Source organism: Mustelus asterias, chromosome 24 (assembly GCF_964213995.1).
Source record: "Mustelus asterias chromosome 24, sMusAst1.hap1.1, whole genome shotgun sequence".
Classification (NCBI taxonomy): Eukaryota; Metazoa; Chordata; class Chondrichthyes; order Carcharhiniformes; family Triakidae; genus Mustelus; species Mustelus asterias.
The window spans coordinates 51,576,996-51,601,225 of record NC_135824.1 but is presented as its reverse complement, the minus strand read 5'-3'; the positions used below and the strand labels follow the sequence as shown (position 1 = coordinate 51,601,225).

Here is a 24,230-nt window from a genome sequence, read left to right as displayed (position 1 = left end):
ACCCATGCAGACACGGGAGAGAATGTGCAGACTCCACACAGTGACCCGAGGCTGGGAATTGAACCCGGGTCCCTGGCACAGTGAGGCAGCAGTGCTAACCACCGTGCCATCCATGTGGTGGCAGGGGTAAATAAACCAGGATTTGTTTACTAACTGAAACCAGTATTTGCCAGATTTCAAAGGATATTGTTGGAAAATTAGAAATGAGCAGGAAACCAAACTAGTATTCACGAGCGTTAAATTTTATTTTAAAAAAAAAAGAAAAAGAAGATTCCTTCTTCCCGACTCCCAGAAATACGCTCAGAGCAGGCGTCTGGCGCACTTCTGTGCCAGTGTGCTGGGACAGGTGAGAATGACCAGTTCTCTCAGACACTCACCAGCTTAGAATAACCACGTATCTACAGGAACGACCGACGGTTACCGTGGAGGGCTCAGGAACACGGCAGAAGCAAAGAATGGCTGCTGCTCTCCACGAGGGAATGTGTCCATCGACCTCATTCTGAAAGAGAGGACTTGGCGTTGCTGAAGGCCCATTGGCACACTGCCGTCCCCTCCCATCTCTATTCGCTCTGTTTCGAGTACTTCCTGCTCACCGAGTCTCTGTAGAACTGGAAGATTTTCTCTGCAGCTTTCTGGCACATTGCGACACACTGTTGGAGCTAGGTGAGGAGACAAGAGTGTTAGTAACAGCATTAGCGAACACCTTACTACCCCCTCCAGAACTCTACACTGAGGAGAGGCACCAAATATTTAAATACGGGATGTTTTTCTTATTTATTTATGGGCGTCGCTGGCTGGGCCAGCATTTATTGCCCATCCCTAGTTGCCCGAGGGCAGTTGAGTCAACACATTACTGTGGCCCTGGAGTCACATGTAGGCCAGACCGGGTAAGGACAACAGATTTCCTTCCCTAAAGGACATTAGTGAACCAGGTAGGTTTTTTCGACAATGGTTTCATGGTCATCAGAAGATTCTTAATTCCAGATATGTTGAATCACAGAATTCCGACAGGGCAGAAGGAGGCCATTTGGCCCATCGCGTCTGCACTGACTCAGTGAAAAGACATCGTACCCAGGCCCTATCCCCGTAACCCCATGTATTTACCCCGCTAATCCCCCTAACCTACACACCTTGAGACCAAGGGGCAATATAGCATGGCCAATCCACCTAACCAGCACATCTTTGGAGTGAAAACAGAAGCACCCGGAGGAAACCCACGCAGACACTGGGGGAACGTGCAAACTCCACACAGCCACCCAAGGCCAGAATTGAATCCCGCTCCCTGGGGCTGTGAGGCAGCAGTGCTAACCACCGTGCCACCCAATCATCTAACTATCAACGTAACCCTCTATTCCCGTCTCACTCGAAGTGCTTATCGAGCTTCCCCTTCCATGCATCTAAATCAAAATCCTGATACCCCCCCTCCCTGACAGCACTGTGGGTGTACCTACATCACAGGGACTGCAGCAGTTCAAGAAAACAGATCACCACCACCTTCTCGGGGCAATTAGGGATGGGAAATAAATGCTGATCTGGACAGCAACGCCCACAATCCTTGAATGAGTAAAAACAAAATCTATATTTGCCTCAAACACTCATGAGGCAGCAATTTCTATATTCTAACCATTCTCTCGTTAAAGAAGTTTTGTCCCAAATTCCCTACTGAATTACTAATTACTATCTTATATTTGTGGCCTCTCAGTTTCGGACTATGCACAAGTGGAAACAGCTTCTCTACAGCTGCCCCGTTAAACTCATCAGAATTATCAAGATCTCTATCAGGTTAGAATCATAGAATCCCTACAGTGCAGAAGGAGGCCATTCGGCCCATCGAGCCTGCACCGACAACAATCCCATCCCTGTAACCCCGTGTATTTGCCCTGCTAACCCCCCTTACACTAAAGGGGAAATTAATCATGGCCAATCCACCTACCCCCACGCATCTTCGGAGTGTGGGAGGAAACCGGAGCACCCGGAGGAAACCCACGCAGACAGGGGGAGAACGTGCAGACTCCACACAGACAGAGACCCGAGCCGGGAATCGAACCCGGGTCCCTGGAGTTGCGAGGCAGCAGTGCTAACCACCGTGCCGCCCACGCCTCAGCCATCTTTTTGCTGGAGAGTAGAGTCAGAACCTGTTCAATTTTTGCCGCTCGTTATAAAACTCCCCGAGTTCGGGTATCCTGCTTGCAAATTTATTTTTGCACATTCACTACGAACCAAGAGGAACGTCGACACGTTCAGGTCCGCACAGCGAGTAATGAGTTCGCTAGCTGCAGGCCGAGCTAGTTACCGGCTGTTTCAATTCACGCCTCAAACCTTCTGCTCTGAAACACCTCCGACACAGTTCACTGGGGTCAGGCAGCGACTCGCTAATGGAGTCACACGCCGCACTGGAACAGAGCCGACTGACATGTAAAAGATGGAACTTCACACTGAGCCCCACCTGAATGAGAGCGGGTGAGAGAATTCTATCCGGCAGCACTCTGCAAATGATCCAGGTTGTCAAGGGGCTCGCGTACATGTATATTATTAAAGAGAGTAATTAGATACTGGATCGGGAGAGAGAAAGACTCACTGCAACCATATGGAGATGGGCAAAGGAAACACAACGAGAAAAATGGACTTCAAACTATTTGGAATGAATTTGCTTCCCGTGGGTAAAGTTATTGAGTCTCGCAAGATGCTAGGTGCCATCACAGGCCCGTACCCAGCTGGTCAATCTCAGCCACAGCAACCACAGCTCAGCTGATTTGACTTTCAGCCCTAGTTCAGTGGGCAGCGCCGTCACTTCTGAGTCACGGATTTTGGGCTCAACTCAAGACTTGAGCACAAGATTTACTGAGGGAGCGCTGCACTGTTGGAAGGTGCCTTCCTAATGATGAGAGGGATAGGCTCATCTGTCCCCTCCCCCCTGCGTCCCCACCTCAGGTGGACCTAAAGGATGACCTAAAGGATATCAGAGGGGAGGGGTCATATACACACACACACACGCATACCAGTGGAATCCTGAATGGGTGCACCGAAAGGTGTCACCAAGGTAGACAACTCTGGGAGTATGGTAGATGGACCCCACTCTTTGCTCCAGAGATGTTCGTGGTGCTGTGAGGCAGCAGTGCTAACCACTGTGCCAATCTGTAGTGAGCCACAGCAGACCAGGAGAGTCTCAGCAGGCCTGACAGCATCTGTGGGCAGAGAATGGAGCCAAAGTTTCAGGTCTGGATGAGAATAACGAAGGGTCATCCTGACTCGAAATGTTGGCTCTTGTTTTTTTTAAATCGTTCATTCATAGAGCAGGTTGATAACTGATTTTAGCACTGAATAAAAGTGCTCATTTAGCTTTCAAACTCAGGTTCGACCTTTGATCAGGAAGTGTATGATAATTTGCAAGAATTTCTGGTCTGTGCCCTATCCCCCAACGCAGCCAGCAATGTTCTCACATGGCTTTCTCCAACAGTCCATCTCGCAGCATTGCAGTTGATTAAAGTTTATTTATTAGTGTCACAAGTAAGGCTTACATTAAACTGCAATGAAGTTACTGTGAAAATCCTCTAGTCGCCACTCTCCGGCGTCTGTTCGGGTTACACTGAGGGAGAATTTAGCCTGGGCAATGCACCCTAACCCAGCACGTCTTTCAGACTGTGGGAGGAAACCGGAGCACCCGGAGGAAATGTCGTGAACGTAGCCCAATCCATCACGCAAACCAGCCTCCCATCCATTGACTCTGTCTACACTTCCCGCTGCCTCGGCAAAGCAGCCAGCATAATCAAGGACCCCACGCACCCCGGACATTCTCTCTTCCACATTCTTCCTTCGGGAAAAAGATACAAAAGTCTGAGGTCACGTACCAACCGACTCAAGAACATCTTCTTCCCTGCTGCTGTCAGACTTTTGAATGGACCTACCTCGCATTAAGTTGATCTTTCTCTGCACCCTAGCAATGACTGTAACACTACATTCTGCACCCTCTCCTTTCCTTCTCTATGAACGGTATGTTTTGTCTGTATAGCGCGCAAGAAACAATACTTTTCACTGTATGTTAATACATGTGACAATAATAAATCAAATCAAAAACCCACACAGACACGGGGAGAACATGCAGACTCCACACAGACAATGACTGGGAATTGAACCCGGGTTCGTGATGCTGTGAGGCAGCAGTGCTAACCACTGTGCCAATCTGTAGTGAGCCACAGCAGACCAGGAGAGTCTCAGCAGGCCTGACAGCATCTGTGGGCAGAGAATGGAGCCAAAGTTTCAGGTCTGGATGAGAATAACGAAGGGTCATCCTGACTCGAAATGTTGGCTCTATTCTCGCTTCACAGATGCTGTCAAACCCACTGGGATTTTCCAGCATTTTCTATTTTGGTTTCAGATTCCAGCATCCACAGTATTTTGTTTTTATTTTAGACCAAGTGAGTACCAGGTTTGACCCACCTTCCCACTGAGCCCACTACCCAGGCCCATGTTGAATTGCCAATCTCATACAGTGTGTGTCAACGGTCTTAGTTTCCTCGCGCACAGACACAGACATACATACCCATACACACACATATCCAACCTGCCCCCTCCCTCCCTCCCCAGCTGCCCTCTTCCACCTATATCACCTTCTCCCCCCCACCACACCCCCATCTCCTCCCCCTCCCCACATACCCCTCTCCTTCCCCTCCGCAACAATCCCCTCCTCCCACGCCACCTCGCCCTCCCCCCCGCACCCACCTATCTCCTCCCTTCTCCCCCCCCACCTATCTCCTCCCTTCTCCCCCGCCCCCACCTATCTCCTCCCTTCTCCCCCCCCCACTTCCCGTGGCCCCTCGCCCTCCCCCCACGCCCATCCATCCCCTCCCCTCTCCCCGCGGACCTCCTCCCCCACCCCCTCACCCCTCCACCCCGTCTTCCCCATCTCCCCACCCCCCCCCCCCCCCCCCCCCCCCACCCTCTTAGCCCTCCCTGCCCCTCCTCTCTCCCCCTCCAAGAAGGTTGCGGGAACTTTATAAAACTTACCTCCTCGACAGAATAGGACCCCTTGGTGGACGACATCAGCAGTTGTTTCTCAGTACTGTCGATGGAGAAGGTGAGAATAGCAGCAGCCTCCTGTAACACACACAGCCCAGGGGTTAGACAGCGGATTGCCCCTCTGGTCACAAACACACACACCCCAGGGGTTAGACAGCAGATTGCTCCTCTGGTCACAAACACACATACCCCAGGGGTTAGACAGCGGATTGCCCCTCTGGTCACAAACACACACACCCCAGGGGTTAGACAGCGGATTGCCCCTCTGGTCACAAACACACACACCCCAGGGGTTAGACAGCAGATTGCTCCTCTGGTCACAAACACACGTACCCCAGGGGTTAGACAGCGGATTGCCCCTCTGGTCACAAACACACGTACCCCAGGGGTTAGACAGCGGATTGCCCCGCTGCTCACGCCATTGGCAGCAGCATCCAGGATTAGCGACGTTCAACGGTGCGGATTAATCTGATTGTTTGAGGGGAAATCTTTAACATTGGTGGGACAAAAGAGCCAGCTCCCATCAACTGGCTGTAATGTCGCCCAAATCAGGGGTTGTGGGTTTGGGTACCACACCTCGAATCTGCGCAGGTGCACAGTCGCACAGCATCCAGAACATACTGCACAATGCAACAAATATATTACATCTCTTTAAGATGCACACGGCAAGGGACCACACATGATAAAAGTGGCAACACAGGTGGCCAAGGTGATTAAGAAGGCATATGGCAAACTTGCCTTCATCAGCCAGGGTATTGAGTACAGGAGTTGGGAAATCATGTTGCAGCTATATAAAACCTTGGTTAGGCCGCATTTGGAGTATTGCGTGCAGTTCTGGTCACCACACTACCAGAAGGACGTGGAAGCTTTGGAGAGAGTGCAAGGAAGGTTCACCAGGATGTTGCCTGGTCTCGAGGGTGTTGGCGATGAGGAGAGGTTGAATAAACTAGGATTGTTTTCACTGGAAAGGTGGAGGCTGAGGGGAGACCTGATAGAGGGTCTACAAAATTATGAGAGGCACAGACAGGGTGGATAGTCAGAGGCTTTTTCCCCAGGGGTTAGACAGGGGATTGCTCCTCTGGTCACAAACACACGTACCCCAGGGGTTAGACAGCGGATTCCCCCGCTGGTCACAAACACACACAGCCCAGGGGTTAGACAGCGGATTCCCCCGCTGGTCACAAACACCCCAGGGGTTAGACAGCGGATTCCCCCGCTGGTCACAAACACACGTACCCCAGGGGTTAGACAGGGGATTGCCCCTCTGGTCACAAACACACACACCCCAGGGGTTAGACAGCGGATTGCCCCGCTGCTCACGCCATTGGCAGCAGCATCCCAGGATTAGTGACGTTCAACGGTGCGGATTAATCTGACTGTTTGAGAGGAAATCTTTAACATCGGTGGGACAAAAGAGCCAGCTCCGATCAACTGGCTGTAATGTCGCCCGAATCAGGGGTTGTGGGTTTGGGTACCACAACCTCAAATCTGCACAGATGCACAGTCGCACAGCATCCAGAACATACTGCACAATGCAACAAATATATTACATCTCTTTAAGATGCACACGGCAAGGGACCACACATGATAAAAGTGGCAACACAGGTGGCCAAGGTGATTAAGAAGGCATATGGCAAACTTGCCTTCATCAGCCAGGGTATTGAGTACAGGAGTTGGGAAATCATGTTGCAGCTATATAAAACCTTGGTTAGGCCGCATTTGGAGTATTGCGTGCAGTTCTGGTCACCACACTGCCAGTAGGATGTGGAAACTTTGGAGTGCAAGGAAGGTTCCCCAGGATGTTGCCTGGTCTGGAGGGTGTTGGCGATGAGGAGAGGTTGAATAAACTAGGATTGTTTTCACTGGAAAGGTGGAGGCTGAGGGGAGACCTGATAGAGGTCTACAAAATTATGAGAGGCACAGACAGGGTGGATAGTCAGAGGCTTTTTCCCCAGGGTGGAAGTGTCAATTACAAGGGGGCACAGGTTCAAGGTGAGAGGGGGAAAGTTTAAGGGAGATGTGCGGGGTAAGTTTTTCCACAGAGAGTGGTGGGTGTCTGGAACGCGCTGCCAGAGGAGGTGGTGGAAGCGGGCACATTAGCAATGTTTAAGAGGCAGCTGGACAGGTCCATGAAGAGGAGGGAATAGAGGGATACGGACCGAGTACGGGCAGCAGGTTTTTTTTTAGTTTAGTTAGGGCATCATGATCGGCACAGGCTTGGAGGGCCGAAGGGCCTGTCCTTTGCTGTACTGTTTTTTGATTGAGACGCGTAAGATTATGAGGGTAGGGACGGGGTGAGTAGGGAGCAGCTGTTCCCCTGGGTTGAGGGGTCAATCACAAGGGGGCGTAGTTTTTGGGTAAGGGGCAGGAGATTCAGGGGGGGATTTGAGGAAAAACATTTTCACTCAGGGGATGGTGGGAGTCTGGAATGCCCTGCCTAGGAAGGTTGCGGAGGCTTGAAACCTTATAACCTTTAGAAAATATTTGGGATGAACACTTGAAACATCAGAACATTCAAGGATCGGGGACAAGTGCAGGAAATTGGGATTCGCATGACATTGCTGGTGCAGACTCGATGGGCCAAAGGGCCTTTTCTACACGACTATGGCTCTAAAGAGACAACTCAGCATAACAAACAGATCAGACAAAAGGAAGAATTCATGGCATCCAATGTTCCCTCTAAGCTGCACTTGTGCATGGTCCAGACATCAGCAGATTGTAGCGCGCAGACATAGGAGAGCCACAGAATCCCTACAGTGCAGGAGGACATTCAGCCCATCAAGTCTGCACTGGCATGTTGCCCCCTTTAAAGGAATGTGCTGTGTTTGACCATACATTGCACATTGAAAGGCTCAGGTCACGCACCCCAAAAATAAATTTACAGGGGCCATTGGGTGTCACAACTGATTTAAGTCAGTGATTAAGGGGCGGCACAGTGGTTAGCACTGCTGCCTCTTAGCTCCAGGGACCTAGGTTCAATTTCAGCCTCTGATGACTGTCTGTGTGGAGTTTGCATGTTCTTTCCGTGTCTGCATGGATCTCCTCCGGGTGCTCCGGTTTCATCCCACACCCCAAAGATGCGTTGGTTGGGTGGATTGGCCATGCTAAATTGCCCTTTAGTGTCCAAAGATGTGTAGGTTAGGTGAATTGGCCAAGCTAAAGAGCCCCTTAGTGTCCAAAGCTGTGTAGGTTAGATGGGATTAGCCATGGCAAATGTTTAAGAGTCGCTGAGCAGAGACTGATAGCCAAGTTCCGCACACATGAGGACGGCTTCAACCAGGATCTTGGGTTCATGTCACACTATCTGTAACCCCCACGGCTTGCCTGGCCTTGCAAAATCTCACTAACTGTCCTGTCTGGAGACAATACACATCTCTTTAACCTGTGCTTAACCCTCTCTCCACTCACATTGTCTGTATCTTTAAGACTTGATTACCTGTAAAGACTCGCATTCCAACCATTATTTTGTAAATTGAGTTTGTGTCTTTATATGCCCTGTTTGTGAACACAACTCTCACTCACCTGATGAAGGGGCAGCACTCCGAAAGCGAGTGACTTGTGCTACCAAATAAACCTGTTGGACTTTAACCTGGTTTTGTGAGACTTCTTACTGTGTTTAAGGTTACAGGGATAGGGCAGGGGAGGGGGGACTGGCTAAAATACTCTGTCAGAGAGTTGGCGAAGACTTGAATGGCCTCTTCGGCACAGTAGGGATTCTGTGATCCTACAACAGTTAATTGCAGCGCCTCACTATCAAGAGGTCAGATTAACGTCAGGCAGGTTCTGTTAGAGATGCCTTGGCATGAAGTGAAAGGCAGGGGAACGCTGGGGCCAGAATTTTTCCCTCAGTCAATACCTCGAACACAGATGGCCTGATCACTCATCCAGTTACAGGTTGTTGGGCCTTGCTGTGGAAAGCGGGTGGTCGCGACACTACAAAAGCAACCATAAAGGGCTTTGAGCTGGGCCAGGAGTGCAATATGGACGAAATTTACAAAATGGATGCATTATTTCCTGGCGGAGATTTTTTTTTTTAAATCAGGCACGTAGCTGCGATTTTACTGCCCGGGTGTCTCCCTTCACTAACCTTCTCCATCTTGGTTGTTGGATCTAAGAGGATCTCTCCGTCGGAGTCAATCACACACGTGACCCCGCAGAAAACGCTCCTCATCGGCAGCCCGGCATCCATCAATGCCGTGCAGGCTGCGTTCAGGCAGCAAGACAGCAGCTGTCGCAGTGGGTTAAGGGGACGGAAACTTCAACAAGCAAGAGCGACAAAGAGACAGCAAATGCATGGGTGGAAACGTTTAACCCCCGCTTCGCTGCTGCAGATTTGCCCATCACCCCACGCTGGGCCGCAGAGAAAACGTGTCACGGTAAATGCAGAATTAAAGGGACAGGTACATCGGCCGTGCCTCAGTAGGCAGCAGGCTCACCTGCACCACCAGGCCGTGGGTTTAGGTCACAAGCCGGAGTCTCGGGCACAAAGCCCAGGCTGATAACCAGTGCGACGCTGAGGGGACGTGGCCCGAATGGGACATCAAAGCAAGGTCCTCTCTGTTGTAAAAGATCCCACTGCGCCATTTCAAAGATCATCCCCCTGGCACCCTGACCACTATTTGATCCTCAGCCATTCACAATGCAACAGATCATCTGGCCATCTAATTGCTGTTAGACGGACCTCGTTATAGAATCCCTATAGTACAGAAGGAGGCCATTCTGCCCATCGAGACTGCATCAACAACAATCCCACCCAGACCCTATTCCCATAACCCTATGCATTTACCCTAGCTAGTCCCCCTGACACCAAGGGGCAATTTTAGCATGGCCAATCAACCTAATCCCCTGACACCAAGGGGCAATTTTAGCATGGCCAATCAACCTAATCCACACATCTTTCGGACTGTGGGAGGAAACCGGAGCACCCGGAGGAAACCCACGCAGACACGGGGAGGACATGCAGACTCCACACAGACAGTGACCCAAGCCGGGAATCGAACCCTGGTCCCTGGCGCTGTGAGGCAGCAGTGCTAACCACTGTACCATTTGTTGCCTTCACTTTTTCCAGAAAAACACAATCCTGAAACACTTTGTTATGGAGAGTTTTAAAGTAAACAGGATTATTTGAGGCAGATAGAGAGGCCGGGGATAGAAAGCACTCACACCGCCTCCTTTCATGACTCATTAGCTACCAAATTAGAACAAGAGGTGAATCATAATTTCAGGGCGCTTTTCTGATAGGGCACTAAGTACATACACAAGTCTGGTAAAAAAAAACACCCTTGCAGTTGACACAAACATCAAAAGCAACTTCCGCACTATTCCTGAACCACTGAACACTTCATAGAATCCTGACAGTGCAGAAGGAGGCTGTCACTGCACTGTAGGATTTCTATGATTTAGAATCAACAGTGCAGAAGGAGACCATTCGGCCCATCGAGTCTGCACAGACCACAATCCCACCCAGGCCTTATTCCCACAATCCCACATATTTACCCTGCTAATCCCCCTGACACTAGGGTCAATTTAACATGGCCAATCAGGTCTGCATCAACTCTCTGACAGAGCATCTTAACCAGGCCCCAACAGCCTGCCCTATCCCCATAACTGGAGATAGCGGAGTTGTTCTTGCAGAGAGGCAGCGGGCTCGAGACAGACCACGTGGCCTCTTCCTGTGCGACCACCATTCTACAATTCCACCCTATCTGGCTTCACCGTCAAATTATTTTGCGCCCAATTCCACCCCGCGTGCTCGGTGCTCAATCAGGCTAAATCCAAGTGCGTGGGTGACCTCAAATCCCCGTACTGAGTTTCAAACCCCATATCCCACCCAGTGCTCAGAATAATAGAATCCCTACAGTGCAGGAAAGGCCATTCAGCCCATCGGGTCAGCACTGACTCTCTGACAGAGTATCGTATCCAGGTCCTCTCCCCCACTCTATCCCTGTAACCCCACACATTTACCATGGCTAATCCAACTAACCTATACATCTTTGGATACTAAGAGGCAATTTAGCATGGCCACTTCACCTAACCCGCACATCTTTGGACACTAAGGGGCAATTTAGCATGGCCAATCTATCTAACCTACACATCGTTGGACACTAAGGGACAATTTCGCATGGCCAATCTATCTAACCTGCACATCTTTGGACCCTAAGGGGCAATTTAGCATGGCCAATCCACCTAACCTACACATCTTTGAAATGTGGGAGGAAATTGGAGCACCCGGAGGAAACCCACGCAGACACGGGGATAACGTGCAGACTCCGCACATTCACTCAAGGCCAGAATTGAACCAGGGTCCCTGGCACTGTGAGGCAGCAGTGCTAACCACTGTGCCACCATGCCACCCCAAAGGCACCTGGCATTCATTGTCAATTGACGCCCAATTATTGATTCAGACACCGGGGAGAACACTCCTCTGAAAGAGGGGCCGTGGGATCGATTGCATCCCCTCGAGATGGACTTTCTTTTGATGTCTCAAACGAAAGTTGCCACCCGCAAAAGCACAGCACTGACTTGTTAGCCTTGCTCATGAGCTCAAATCACTGGAGTGGGATCTAAACCCACAACCTTCAGAGACTCAGAAACGAGAGTGCGACCCACTGAGCCACGACTGATAGGCTCCATGCACCATTAGAATACTCCCTAGAGCCCTGGTCAATGTGCAGCCTTCATCCAACATCACTAAAAGGTGACGTGTGTGGAATGGTGCTGCGTACGGGATCTTACTATGCGCTTTTGCTGCAACGTTTCCTACATTACAATGGTCATAGAATCCCTACAGTGCACAAGAGGCTATTCGGCCCATCTAGTCCACACTGACTCTCGGATAGAGTATCTCACCCAGGCCCTAGCCCTCTAACCCCACACATTTAACATGGCCAATCCCCCTAACCTGCGCATCTTTGAACACTAAGGGACAATTTAGCATGGCCAATCCCCCTAACCTGCGCATCTTTGAACACTAAGGGACAATTTAGCATGGCCAATCCCCCTAACCTGCACATCTTCGGACACTAAGGGACAATTTAGCATGACCAATCCCCCTAACCTGCACATCTTCGGACACTAAGGGACAATTTAGCACGGCCAATCCACCTAACCTGCATATCTTTGGACACTAAGGGACAATTAGCATGGCCAATCCCCCTAACCTGCATATCTTTGAACACTAAGGGGCAATTTAGCACGGCCAATCCACCTAACCTGCACATCTTTGGACACTAAGAGGCAATTTAGCATGGCCAATCCACCTAACCTACACATCTTTGAACACTAAGAGGCAATTTAGCATGGCCAATCCACCTAACCTACACATCTTTGAACACTAAGAGGCAATTTAGCATGGCCAATCCACCTAACCTACACATCTTTGGCCCCCGACACTTCAAAACGTACTTTGTTGACTGCAAAGTGCCTTGGGGTGCCATGAGGTCGTGGTGAACACCGTTTAAATGTAGACAAGAATTCAAAGCTGGAGATGGCCAGGCTGGTAGATCCGTCATTGAAAAGGATACTGATCCAGAGTCATGGATGACTTGCAGGACGATTGTGATGGAGGAGCGTGGGTGGAGTGCAGTCAGGATGGTGGCTTCACACGTGTTTCGAATCATCTGCTCCTTGCTCTTCTCAATGACACCTTTCAGCAACCAAAGGAAAAGGAAGGAGTGAATTGAGAGGTTTGGGAAAAACCACCTAAAACAATCGGTAAAAATCAAACAAGCCTCAGCACCCAACCCGCGATTGAAGGGCAGCAGCAGGAAGGCGAATACCAACAAGATTTAATCTGTTCCCACAAGCTTCCCAGAACCTCATTCATCATTCTGGGATGAGCAGAAAAATATCAACCCTCTTGCTGTTTTCACAGTAACTTCATTGCAGTGTTAATGTAAGACTTACTTGTGACTGATAAATAAACTTTTTTTAAAAACTGAGTTAGAACAGCCCTACTTCATTTTAAAAAACTCTAGTATTGCTGAAAAAAGACATTTTGTCGAAGCTTTTTGCCTTGCACTCATCAGGACCAACAATGTCAGGCGAAAAGACTTTATGCTGTTTGAGAAGAGAGTGCCGATTGGTTGGCAGGTGGACTCTGATTGGTAGAGGTGTTGCAATGGAGCATGCACCAGTTAAAGTTTATTTATTCCTGCCACAAGTATGCTTACATTAACACTGCAATGAAGTTACTGCGAAAATCCCCAAGTTGCCACAATCCGGCACCTGTTCGGGTACATTGAGGGAGAATTTAATATGGCCAATGCACCTAACCGGCACACCTTTCAGACTGTGGGAGAAAACTGGAGCACTCGGAGGAAACCCACACAGACCTGGGGAGAACGTACATACTCCATACAGACCCAAGCCAGAAACTGAACCCAGTTCCCTGGTGAGGCAGTGGTGACTGACAGTTAACTGTCAAACATTGTTTGAAAATTTAAACCAAGCAGCTCAACTCTGATTGGTCAAGGCATTGCCCTGAGGAAGGAACCAGCCAATGGCCATCACTTATTTTGTTTACCTGAAACAGATGCAATGTGTGCACCTGTCTGCAAACAGCAGGGCCCTGTGTATTAATATGGTAGCTTCCAGCATTCACAAATGCCCCACACTGCAAGCCTGACTGACAATCTTAAACTGTCAGTGTAATTTTTAACCACACTGAGGATTACTTAGCAAATGTTGTCCAATTGCAGAATCACATCGAACGTTGAACATTGTTTTGAGTATTGCAAGGTTGGGCTTGCCCTGACACTAAGGGGCAATTTAGCATGGCCAATCTACCTAACCTGCACATCTTTGGACTGAGGGGAAAACACAGTAAGAAGTCTCACAACATCAACAGTCCTAGATCTTTTTGAACATCTCTGGGGAGGTAGAGATCTTTCCAGAGAGAAATTTCTTTTAAATGGGTCCGGTCAGCAAATGCACCTGATTTTAAAAATGAAGCTAAAATATTGCGTTTCCTACAAACTTAGCTCCTCCCGTTAATCACATGATCGAGAACTGTTAACAAGTATAAGCATGTGAGACACATCCCTAGCTAAAATTAGTCGTTATCCCACATTCTCAATATTTGAGCTGACTGCTGCCCAGACAAATTGGTACCGTGTAAAACAGAGCTGACTTTCAAACATACCCCTCGCACGAAACACGATGAAAATACATTTCTTAAAGGCAGTGCATCATCACACTCGTGCAATACGTGGTTTACATGTTTCACTGAGGGTGCAGCTTATAATCCTTTCAGCCCTTTGCCTCTGTTCCAGAGTAGGGTTTTGATTTTAGCTAGGAATGTGTTTAAACAGTTAATGCATTTTTGTTTACTTAGGCTTCCCTTGGGGTTCCAGAGTAGGGTTTTGATTAGGTTGATTGACAAAAGTCATGTGATTAATGGGAGGAGCTAAGCTTGTAGGAAACTCAATGTTTTAGCTTCAGTTTTAAAATCAGGTGCATTTGCTGACCGGACCTGTTTAAAAGAGATTACTCTCTCACTCTGAAAAGACCTCTCCCTCTCCGGATGTTCAAAAAGGTCTAGGACTGTTAACAAGTATAAGCACACAAGGCTGTGTTGTTTTAAGGAGGAGTTTAAGTCTATAAGAGGAATATTGCTTGATTGGAATGAATAGGGATAGGTTAGCAGTTAAGAATTGTATCTTGTCATGTTTGAGTATTGTTCAAATGTTAAGTTGATTCATTTGTTACAGTTAAACTGTGTTGTTAAATAGAGTTTGCTTTTGATTAAAGCTCCCTACTGTGTCAATAGAATCACACCTGGCGTGAAACACCGCATCCTCACACTAATGCCAAAAACAACAAATAGTTGGGGTTTAGTCTAACTTCATAATATACCTTGGGGTTTCTGACCTCATACCCCAACATACGCACAGGCCACTGTGGTACTGTAGCAAAAGAGGACCTGGTTCCGTTCTTCTAACTTTGGATCAACTGGGGGCCAGAAGCAATGCAGCCACGTGAAGGGACTAAAGGCCCGGGGGTTGGACGCTGCAAGACCTCATAGAATCATAGAAACCCTACAGTGCAGAAAGAGGCCATTCGGCCCATCAAGTCTGCACCAACCACAATCCCACCCAGGACCTACCCCCATATCCCTACATATTTTAACCGCTACTCCCTCTAACCTACACATCAAGACACTAAGGAGCAATTTTAGCATGGCCAATCAACCTAACCCGCACATCTTTGGAATGTGGGAGGAAACCGGAGCACCGGAGGAAACCCACGCAGACACGAGGAGAATGTGCAAACTCCACACAGGCAGTGACCCAAGCCGGGAATCGAACCCAGGTCCCTGGAGCTGTGAAGCAGCAGTGCTAACCACTGTGCTACCGTGCCGCCCTGCTCTGGTATCAGAGAGCATTCAAGTTTCATTTATTAGTGTCACAAGTAGGCTTACATTAACACTGCAATGAAGTTACTGTGAAAATCCCCCTAGTCGCCACACTCCGGCGCCTGTTCGGGTACACCGAGGGAGAATTTAGCACGGCCAATGCACCGAACCAGCACGTCTTTCGGACTGTGGGAGGAAACCGGAGCACCCGGAGGAAACCCACGCAAACACGGGAGAACATGCAAACTACGCAGAGACAGTGACCCGAGCCGGGAATTGAACCCAGGTCCCTGGCGCTGTGAGGCAGCAGTGCTAACCACTGTGCCACCGTGCCGCCCCTTTAAGGGCTCAGGCAGTCGAAGGTGCAATGGTCAAATCGAAATGGAGCTGAACAACAGAATTAGAAGCGCACAGGGATCTCGGAGGGTTGTATGGCTGGAAGAGGTGACAGATAGTCCAAAGGTGTGCAGGCTAGGGGGATTAGTCATGGTAAATTGCCTCTTAGTATCCAAAGATGTTTAGCATGGCTAATCCCCCTAAACTACACATGTGGGGTTACAGGGATAGGGCAGGGTGTAGATCTGGGTAAGATGCTCTGTCGGAGAGTCATTGCAGACTTGATGGGCCGAACGGCCTCCGTCTGCCCTCTGGGGATTCTGCGTTCTATAGAGAGGGGCAAGGATTTGAACGCCAAGATGAGAATTTCAAATCCAATGTAGGCCAGTAAACACAGGTGATGGATGAACAGGATACGTAGAGCAGGCTTTGAATGAGCTGGGATTTATGGGGTGTTGAAGTTGGGAGCCTGGGAACCGAACCCAGGCCCGTGGCGCTGTGAGGCAGCAGTGCTGACCACCGTGCCATTCTTGGAGAAGTCGAAGCCTGGGGACCCAGGCTGTGTGATTTACACATCATTTAATACAAATGGAGGACCAAATCAGTCACTGTAATAAAGCCGATTATAAAAAGCACTCGCACGTGAATGAGTCAGAATTTATGTCACTGGTGTAAAGACTTTGCGCTAGTTACTGCCAATAATTCAGCAAACACTTTTATCATCTTCGACCACCCTGCAATCCCTCGCTGGACTCCCAAGTTCCATCTCCCGTGACCTCTAACTTATTTTTAAAAAAACTCTGCCAGTGTTTTGCATCGTGCACTGCGGTCACTGGCCCATTACTGAACCTTCACTGGCTCCTTCTTGACGCTCAACTCAAAAACGGGAGGAATTTCTTCTCTCAGAGGGGAGTGAATCTGTGGAATTCTATCCCGCAGAGGGCTGCGGAGGCTGGGCCGTTAAGAATGTTCAAGGCTGAGACAGACGAGATTGTTAATCAGTGAGGGAATGAAGGGTTATGGGGATAAGGCGGGAAAGCGGAAGTTGAGGATTATCACATCAAACACACCCTGTTGGGGTGTGGAATGGACTGCCTGCTGTGATAGTGGAGTCGGACACTTTAGGAACTTTCAAGCGGTTATCGGATAGGCACATGGAGCACACCAGGATGATAGGGAGTGGGATAGCTTGATCTTGGTTTCGGACAAAGCTCGGCACAACATCGAGGGCCGAAGGGCCTGTACTGTGCTGTTCTATGTTCAAATCAGTCATGATCACATTGAATGGCAGAGCAGATTTGATGGGCCGAATGGCCTACCTCTGCTCCTACATCTTACGGTCTTACAGTATAAAATATTAAAAGGGATTGATAAAGTAAATGTGGACCAAATGTTTCCCCCTTGTGGGGAAATCTGGAACAAGAGGCCACAGGGTACAGGTCGAGAGACGGTAGATTTAAAACTGAGATGAGGAGGAACTACTTCTCGCCGAGGGTGGTGAATGTGTGGAACTCGCTGCCCCATCGCGCTGAATCATTGAATGGTTTCAAGAAGGAGATAAAGTTTATTTATTAGTGTCACAAGTAGGCTTACGTTAACACTGCAATGAAGTCACTGTGAAAATCCCCAGATATATTTCTGATTTTAAAAAACGGGTTAAAGGGATATGGGGAACAGGTGGGGAGGTGGAGTTGAGACCAGGGAGAGATCAGCCATGATCTGATTGCATGGCGGAGCAGGCTCGAAGGGCTGAATTTGCCTATTTCTGCTCCTAATTCCTACGTTCCTCGGTCCTGCCGTGTACACCTGGCCTCTTCCCTCGCGTCTGCAGCTCGTTCTCTCCTCACAGTCCCCCGACTTCCAATCTCATCCGCCTCTCTTCCAGCTGTCTGGCAATCTCAGTCTCAAACTCCCCCCGCCGCCTATGAAACTTAACCAACACAATTTTGTTTTGAAACAGTACCGTTGTCAGCCGGTTCCCCCAACTGTCCAGAGGCTCCCTCCACCACCAGCCTTCCCCCCACCCAACCACACCACAAGCCCAGTTTCCCTGCATTAACCTCCCTTCATCAATGTAGCGTCTTGTTGCGCACCCCTTTAGAAACCAGTATGTTCAACACCTTCCGTTCTAACCAGGAAGCTGCCAGTGAAACCTCAGGTGTGGGGACCCCTCTGCTGCCACCGTGTGTTATTCTTTACGTACTGCAACAAATAACCTGCAGGAGACGAGTTAAAAGCTAAAACTGTATTTTCAGTACTACAAAAAAAATCGACAAGCCTTAGACTTCACATAGTGCCCCGTTGGGAGAAAAGTACTCCCCACAGCACGGCGGCACAGTGGGTTAGCACTGCTGCCTCACAGCGCCAGGGACCCGGGTTCAATCCTGGCCTTGGGTCACTGTCTGTGTGGAGTTTGCACGTCCTCCCCGTGTCTGCGTGGGTTTCCTCCGGGCGCTCCAGCTTCCTCCCACAGTCCAAAGATGTGCGGGTTAGGTGGATTGGCCATGCTAAATTGCCCCTTAGTGTCAGCGGGATAAATACATGGGGTTATGGGGATAGGGCCTGGGTGGGATTGTGGTCAGTGCAGGATCGATGGGCTGAATGGCCTCCTTCTGCACTGTCGGGATTCTATGATTCACTGCCACCCCCCCCAAGACTATTGCAAGCCATCCAGTCCCCACGTGACAATTTCCAACGACCCCTCTTTGTAACAGCCCCACACCCCAGCAGTCCACTTCGAATCAGAGAATCCTAGAGTGCAGGAGGAGGCCATTCAGCCCATCGAGTCTGCACCGACCACAATCCCACCCAGGCCCCATCCCTGTAACCTCACGTACTTAGCCTTCCAATTCCCCTGACACTAGGGTCAATTTAGCATGGCCAATCAACCTAACCCGCACATCTTTGGAGCGTGGGAAGAAACTGGCGCACCCGGAGGAAACCCACGGAGGGGGACACATATAAATGGCAAGACTGCAAGACGTAGGATCAGAAGTAGGCCATTCGGCTTATTGTGTCTGCTCGCTATTCAATGAGATCATGACTGATCTGATAGGGTAATCCTCAACTCCACTTTCCCGCCTTTTCCCACATAACCCTCGATTCCCTTACTGATTAAAAACCTGCCATATCTCAGCCTTGAACATACTTAATGCCCCAGCCTCTATAGCCCTCTGCGGGAAAGAATTCCACAGATTCACTGCCCTCAGAGAGAAGAAATTCCTCCCTTTTTGAGTTGAGACAGTCACCCCGAGGTTGGAATCGAACCCGGGTCCCTGGCGCTGAGAGGCAGCAGTGCTAACCTCTGTGCCACTCTTCATTCCCTTGACCCCCCCCCTAACTCAGTGGCGATTGGAAGAATTGGAGGTGATCTCACTGAAGCATAAAATAATCAGAGCCAGCTTGACAGGGTCGATGCCGGAGGCTTTACAACTAAAGGGTCAAAGTCTCAGGATTTCACTCAGAGGCTTGTGAACCTTTGGGATTCTCTACCCGAGAGAGCGGTGGATACTCAGTCACTGAGTATCATAGGATCCCGACAGCACAGGAGAACATTCGGCCCATCCCGTCCGCACCGACTCTCTGAAGAGCATCTTACCCATTGCCCAACATCCGTAACCCCATGGATTTACTCCGCTAATCCTCTCCCGTCCACGCACACACTGGGACACTAAGGGACAATTTAGCATGGCCAATCCCACCTAACCTCCACATATTTGGACTATGGGAGGAACCCGGAGCACCCGGAGGAAACCAGCGCAGACACAGGGAGAAACGTGCAGCCTCCGCACAGGCATTCACAGAATCAAAGCTGGGTCCCTTGGTGCTGTGAGGCAGCGGCGTTAACCACTGTGCCGCTCCTTACAGATCGTGATTGAAACAGATTCTAAAGGAATAAGGGGGCCAGGCAGAAAAACAAATTGAGATCAAGGGTCAGCCATTATCTTTCTAATGGCCGAGCAGGCACAAGGGCCCAGATGGCCACATCCTATTCCTTACATTAACCGATGACGTGCTCCTTTCTATATCTCAGCATCTCGACTCATGCACAACCCTCACAAAACCTCCCTGCCAGCTGGCTACGCTTCACAACGCTCCTTTCTCCCCAGTAGGGCAGCAGAGTGGACCAGGGACCAGAGTTCGATTCCCGGCTTGGGTCACTGTCTGTGCGGAGTCTGCGCGTTCTCCCCCCGTGTCTGCGTGGGTTTCCTCCGGGTGCTCCGATTTCCTCCCACAGTCCGAAAGACGTGCTGCTTAGGGTGCATTGGCTGTGCTGAATTCTCCCTCGGGGTACCCGAACAGATCGGCCGAGCCCGCGCGTCTCTGGACTGGTGGCCGGGCTCCCTGCTGGTGTGAGGCAGCAGTGCTAACCACTGTGCCACCGTGCCGCCCCATCTCGTGATGTGAAGGTGTGTCTCATGATGTGGGGTTACAGCATTTAAGGAGCTTTTAGATAATGACATGAATATGCAAGGATATGGACCAAGGGCAGGCAGAAGGGATTAGTTTAATTTGGCGTTATGTTGGGCACAACATTGTGGGCCGAAGGGCCTGTTCCTGTGCTGTACTGTTCTATGTAGGCGCCGGAGTGTGGCGACTAGGGGATTTTCACAGTGACTTCATTGCAGTGTTAATGTAAACCCACTTCTGACACTAATAAATAAACGCTAAAAAAAAAACTTGAATGAAACTCTTTCCCCGACACACAGCCTCCCCGAAACTTACTCGGTAACCCAACCTTGGGCTTTAGGAAGACATCCAGCGTGGCCTTATCGAAGATCTCTTTGCTGACTTTCACCTCCGCCGGCCCATACACAGCAGCCAGGACTGTTGTATCTCCTGAGGTTTGAAAGAAAAACACCCAGTAAGGTGGCATCGAGGGATCATTGTCACAGGGACAACACAATCTTTTTATTCAAAAACCCAGTTGTTGCTTTCCCAAGTCGCCAGAAAATTTGATTAATAAAATTAGTTCCACTTTTTAATTAAACCATTGTGAAACACTTTCGTGATAAAACATTTAAACAGCATCGCTCGAGACCACAAAGTTTCCATTTTACAGTCATTATTGAAGTGGCGCCATTGTTATGTCAAAAGCACAGCAGTCGCAAGTTGTGCCTAGCAAGCTCGCACAAACAAAGGAGGAATAAACAGGTTGGCATACTGCAATGAACGGAGCAGGGCAAGGAGCAGGGCAAGGGTCAGTGTTTGGGCCCCAGCTGCTCTACAGGGGCAGCATAGTGGCACAGTGGTTAGCACTGCTGCCTCAGCGCCTAGCACTGCTGTCTCACAGCGCCAGGGATCCGGGTTCAATTCTGGTCTTGGGTCACTGTCTGTGCGGAGTCTGCACATTCTCCCCGTGTCTGTGTGAGTTTCCTCCGGGTGCTCTGGTTTCCTCCCACAGTCCAAAGATGTGCAGGTTAGACAGATTAACCATGCTAAATTGTCCTTTTGTGTCCAAAGAAGTATAGGTCAGGTGGATTAGCAGGGTAAATGCATGGAGTTATGAGGATAGGGCAGCTGGAGGGCCTGGGAAAGATGCTCTGTCGGAGAGTCGGTGCAGAATTGATGGGCCGAATGGCCTCCTTCTGCTCTGTTGGACTTTAACCTTGTGTTGTTAAACTTCTTACTTGTTTTCTCTGGAGCAGAGAAGACTGGGGGGGGGGGGGGGGGGCGACCTGATCGAGGTGTACAAGATAATAAGAACATAAGAAATAGGAGCAGGAGTAGGCCATCTAGCCCCTCGAGCCTGCCCCGCCATTCAATAAGATCATGGCTGATCTGAAGTGGATCAGTTCCACTTACCCGCCTGATCCCTATAACCCCTAATTCCCTCACCGATCAGGAATCCATCTATCCGTGATTTAAACATATTCAACGAGGTAGCCTCCACCACTTCAGTGGGCAGAGAATTCCAGAGACTCACCACCCTCTGAGAGAAGTTCCTCCTCAACTCTGTCCTAAACTGACCCCCCTTTATTTTGAGGCTGTGCCCTCTACTTCTAGCTTCCTTTCTAAGTGGAAAGAATCTCTCCACCTCTACCCTATCCAGCCCCTTCATCATCTTATAGGTCTCTATAAGATCCCCCCTCAGCCTTCTAAATTCCAACGGGTACAAACCCAATCTGCTCAGTCTCTCCTCATAATCAACACCCCTCATCTCTGGTATCAACCTGGTGAATCTTCTCTGCACTCCCTCCAAGGCCAATATATCCTTCCGCAAATAATGAGGGGCTTGGACAGGGTGGGTAGGGAGCAGCTGTTCCCTTTAGTTGTTCCCCTTAGGGGGGGGGTAGGGCCTGGGTGGGGTTGTGGTCGGTGCAGACTCGATGGGCCGAATGGCCTTTTTCTGTACTGTAGGGTTTCTATGAACACATGCTGGTTAGGGTGCATTGGCCATACTGAATTCTCCCTCGGTGTACCCGAACAGGTGCCGGACTGTGGCCACTGGGGGGGGGATTTTCACAGTAACTTCATTGCAGTGTTAATGTCAGCCTATTTGTGACTCTAATAAATAAAACCTGGAGAAGAGGGGGCAGGATGTTAGCTATAGGCAGGGTGTGAGCTATGGGCAGGGTGTGGGCTATGGGAAGGGTGTGGGCTACGGGCAGGGTGTGGGCTATGAGCAGGGTGTGGGCTATGAGCAGGGTGTGGGCTACGGGCAGGGTGTGGGCTACGGGCAGGGTGAGAGCTACGGGCAGGGGGTGGGCCACGGGCAGGGGGTGGGCAGGGTGTGAGCTATGGGCAGGGTGTGGGCTTGGGCAGGGTGTGGGCTTGGGCAGGGTGTGGGCTTGGGCAGGGTGTGGGCTTGGGCAGGGTGTGGGCTATGGGCAGGGTGTGGGCTATGGGCAGGGTGTGGGCTATGGGCAGGGTGTGGGCTATGGGCAGGGTGTGGGCTATGGGCAGGGTGTGGGCTATGGGCAGGGTGTGGGCAGGGTGTGGGCTATGGGCAGGGTGTGGGCTATGGGCAGGGTGTGGGCTATGGGCAGGGTGTGGGCTATGGGCAGGGTGTGGGCAGGGTGTGGGCTATGGGCAGGGTGTGGGCAGGGTGTGGGCTATGGGCAGGGTGTGGGCTGTGGGCAGGGTGTGGAGAAAGACCAGCTCAGTCAGGTAGGCCCATCCAAGGCTCTGGCGCTTGATCCTGGTCAGCGGGGCCATAAGACATAGGAGCGGAAGTAAGGCCATTCGGCCCATCGAGTCCACTCCACCATTCAATCATGGTTGATTTCAACTCCATTTACCCGCTCTCTCCGCATAGCCCTTAATTCCTCGAGAAATCAAGAATTTATCAATTTCTGTCTTGAAGACGCTCAACGTCTCGGCCTCCACAGCCCTCTGTGGCAATGAATTCCACAGACCCACCACTCTCTGGCTGAAGAAATTTCTCCTCATCTCTGTTCTAAAGTGACTCCCTTTTATTCTAAGGCTGTGCCCCCGCGTCCTAGTCTCCCCTGTTAATGGAAACAACTTCCCTACGTCCATCCTATCTAAGCCGTTCATTATCTTGTAAGTTTCTATCAGATCTCCCCTCAACCTCCTAAACTCCAACGAATATAATCCCACGATCCTCAGACGTTCATCGTATGTCAATGGGGCCGAGTGGAGGCAGCAGCTGTGTCTGGGTCGCCTTCAGCACTCACCTTGAGTGAAGCAGGCCGAGCCATCCGGCCTGGACAGCAGGTTGTGCTCGCAGCAGAAAGGCCGCAGCTGCTGCTGACCCTCGGCGCCGGCTGCCTCCATCCCCCCCACCAGCAGCAACCGCGCGGCCAGGCCTCGCGGGCAGGCAGGGGGGCGGGTCCCTAACAACCACAACCAGGCGCCGGGCCCGGCCTCCCGCTGACTGCCATCTCTCTTCACCAATCGGGTGTCAGCGACTGGCCGTTTCAGCCAATCGGGAGCCGCGGGAGGCGGGCCCTAGCAACTGGCGGGCTGCCCCCCCGTTGACTGACAGCTCTCTTCACCAATCAAGTATCAGCCACTCGCAGACTCCGCCAATCGGAAGCCCCGGAAGGCGGGCCCTAACAACCAGAACCAGCCGCGCCGCCATCTTGGCCACGCCTCCCGCTGACTGGCAGCTCCCTTCACCAATCAACTGTCAGCGCCTCGCCGTCTCAGCCAGTCAAGAGCCGCGGAAGGCGGGCCCTAACAACCAGAACCAGCCGCGCCGCCATCTTGGCCACGCCTCTCGCTGACTGACAGCTTTCTTCACCAATCAAATATCAGCAACTCGCAGACTTCACCAATCACGATCCGCGGGAGGCGGGCCCTAACAACCAGAACCAGCCTGGCCGCGCCTCCCGCTGACTGGCAGCTCTCTTCACCAATCAGATGTCAACGGCTCGCCATCCCAGCCAGTCATGAGCCGTGGTAGGCGGACCCTAGCAACCGGTGGGCCGCCCCTCCCGCTGACTGACAGCGCCTCTCACCAATCAGATATCGGCACCTCGCCTTGTCAGCCAATCAGTATCATGGGGAGGCGGGGCCCGCCGAACAACCGCGTCGCTGCTTGCGGAGCCAAAGCCCG

General features: G+C 50.7%; 1 protein-coding gene across 1 annotated transcript; it reads right to left on the bottom strand.

The window, feature by feature from the left end:
- Window positions 1–256: 256 nt before the first annotated feature.
- Window positions 257–24,230, bottom strand: exosc5 (exosome component 5). Its single transcript, XM_078241696.1, has 6 exons — window positions 23,347–24,230; window positions 20,432–20,545; window positions 12,540–12,661; window positions 9,104–9,244; window positions 5,005–5,094; window positions 257–659 (listed from the first exon to the last, which is right to left on the bottom strand). The coding sequence occupies exons 1-6, from the start codon at window positions 23,444–23,446 to the stop codon at window positions 561–563; spliced, it is 666 nt and encodes a 221-aa protein (XP_078097822.1). The 5' UTR covers window positions 23,447–24,230; the 3' UTR covers window positions 257–560.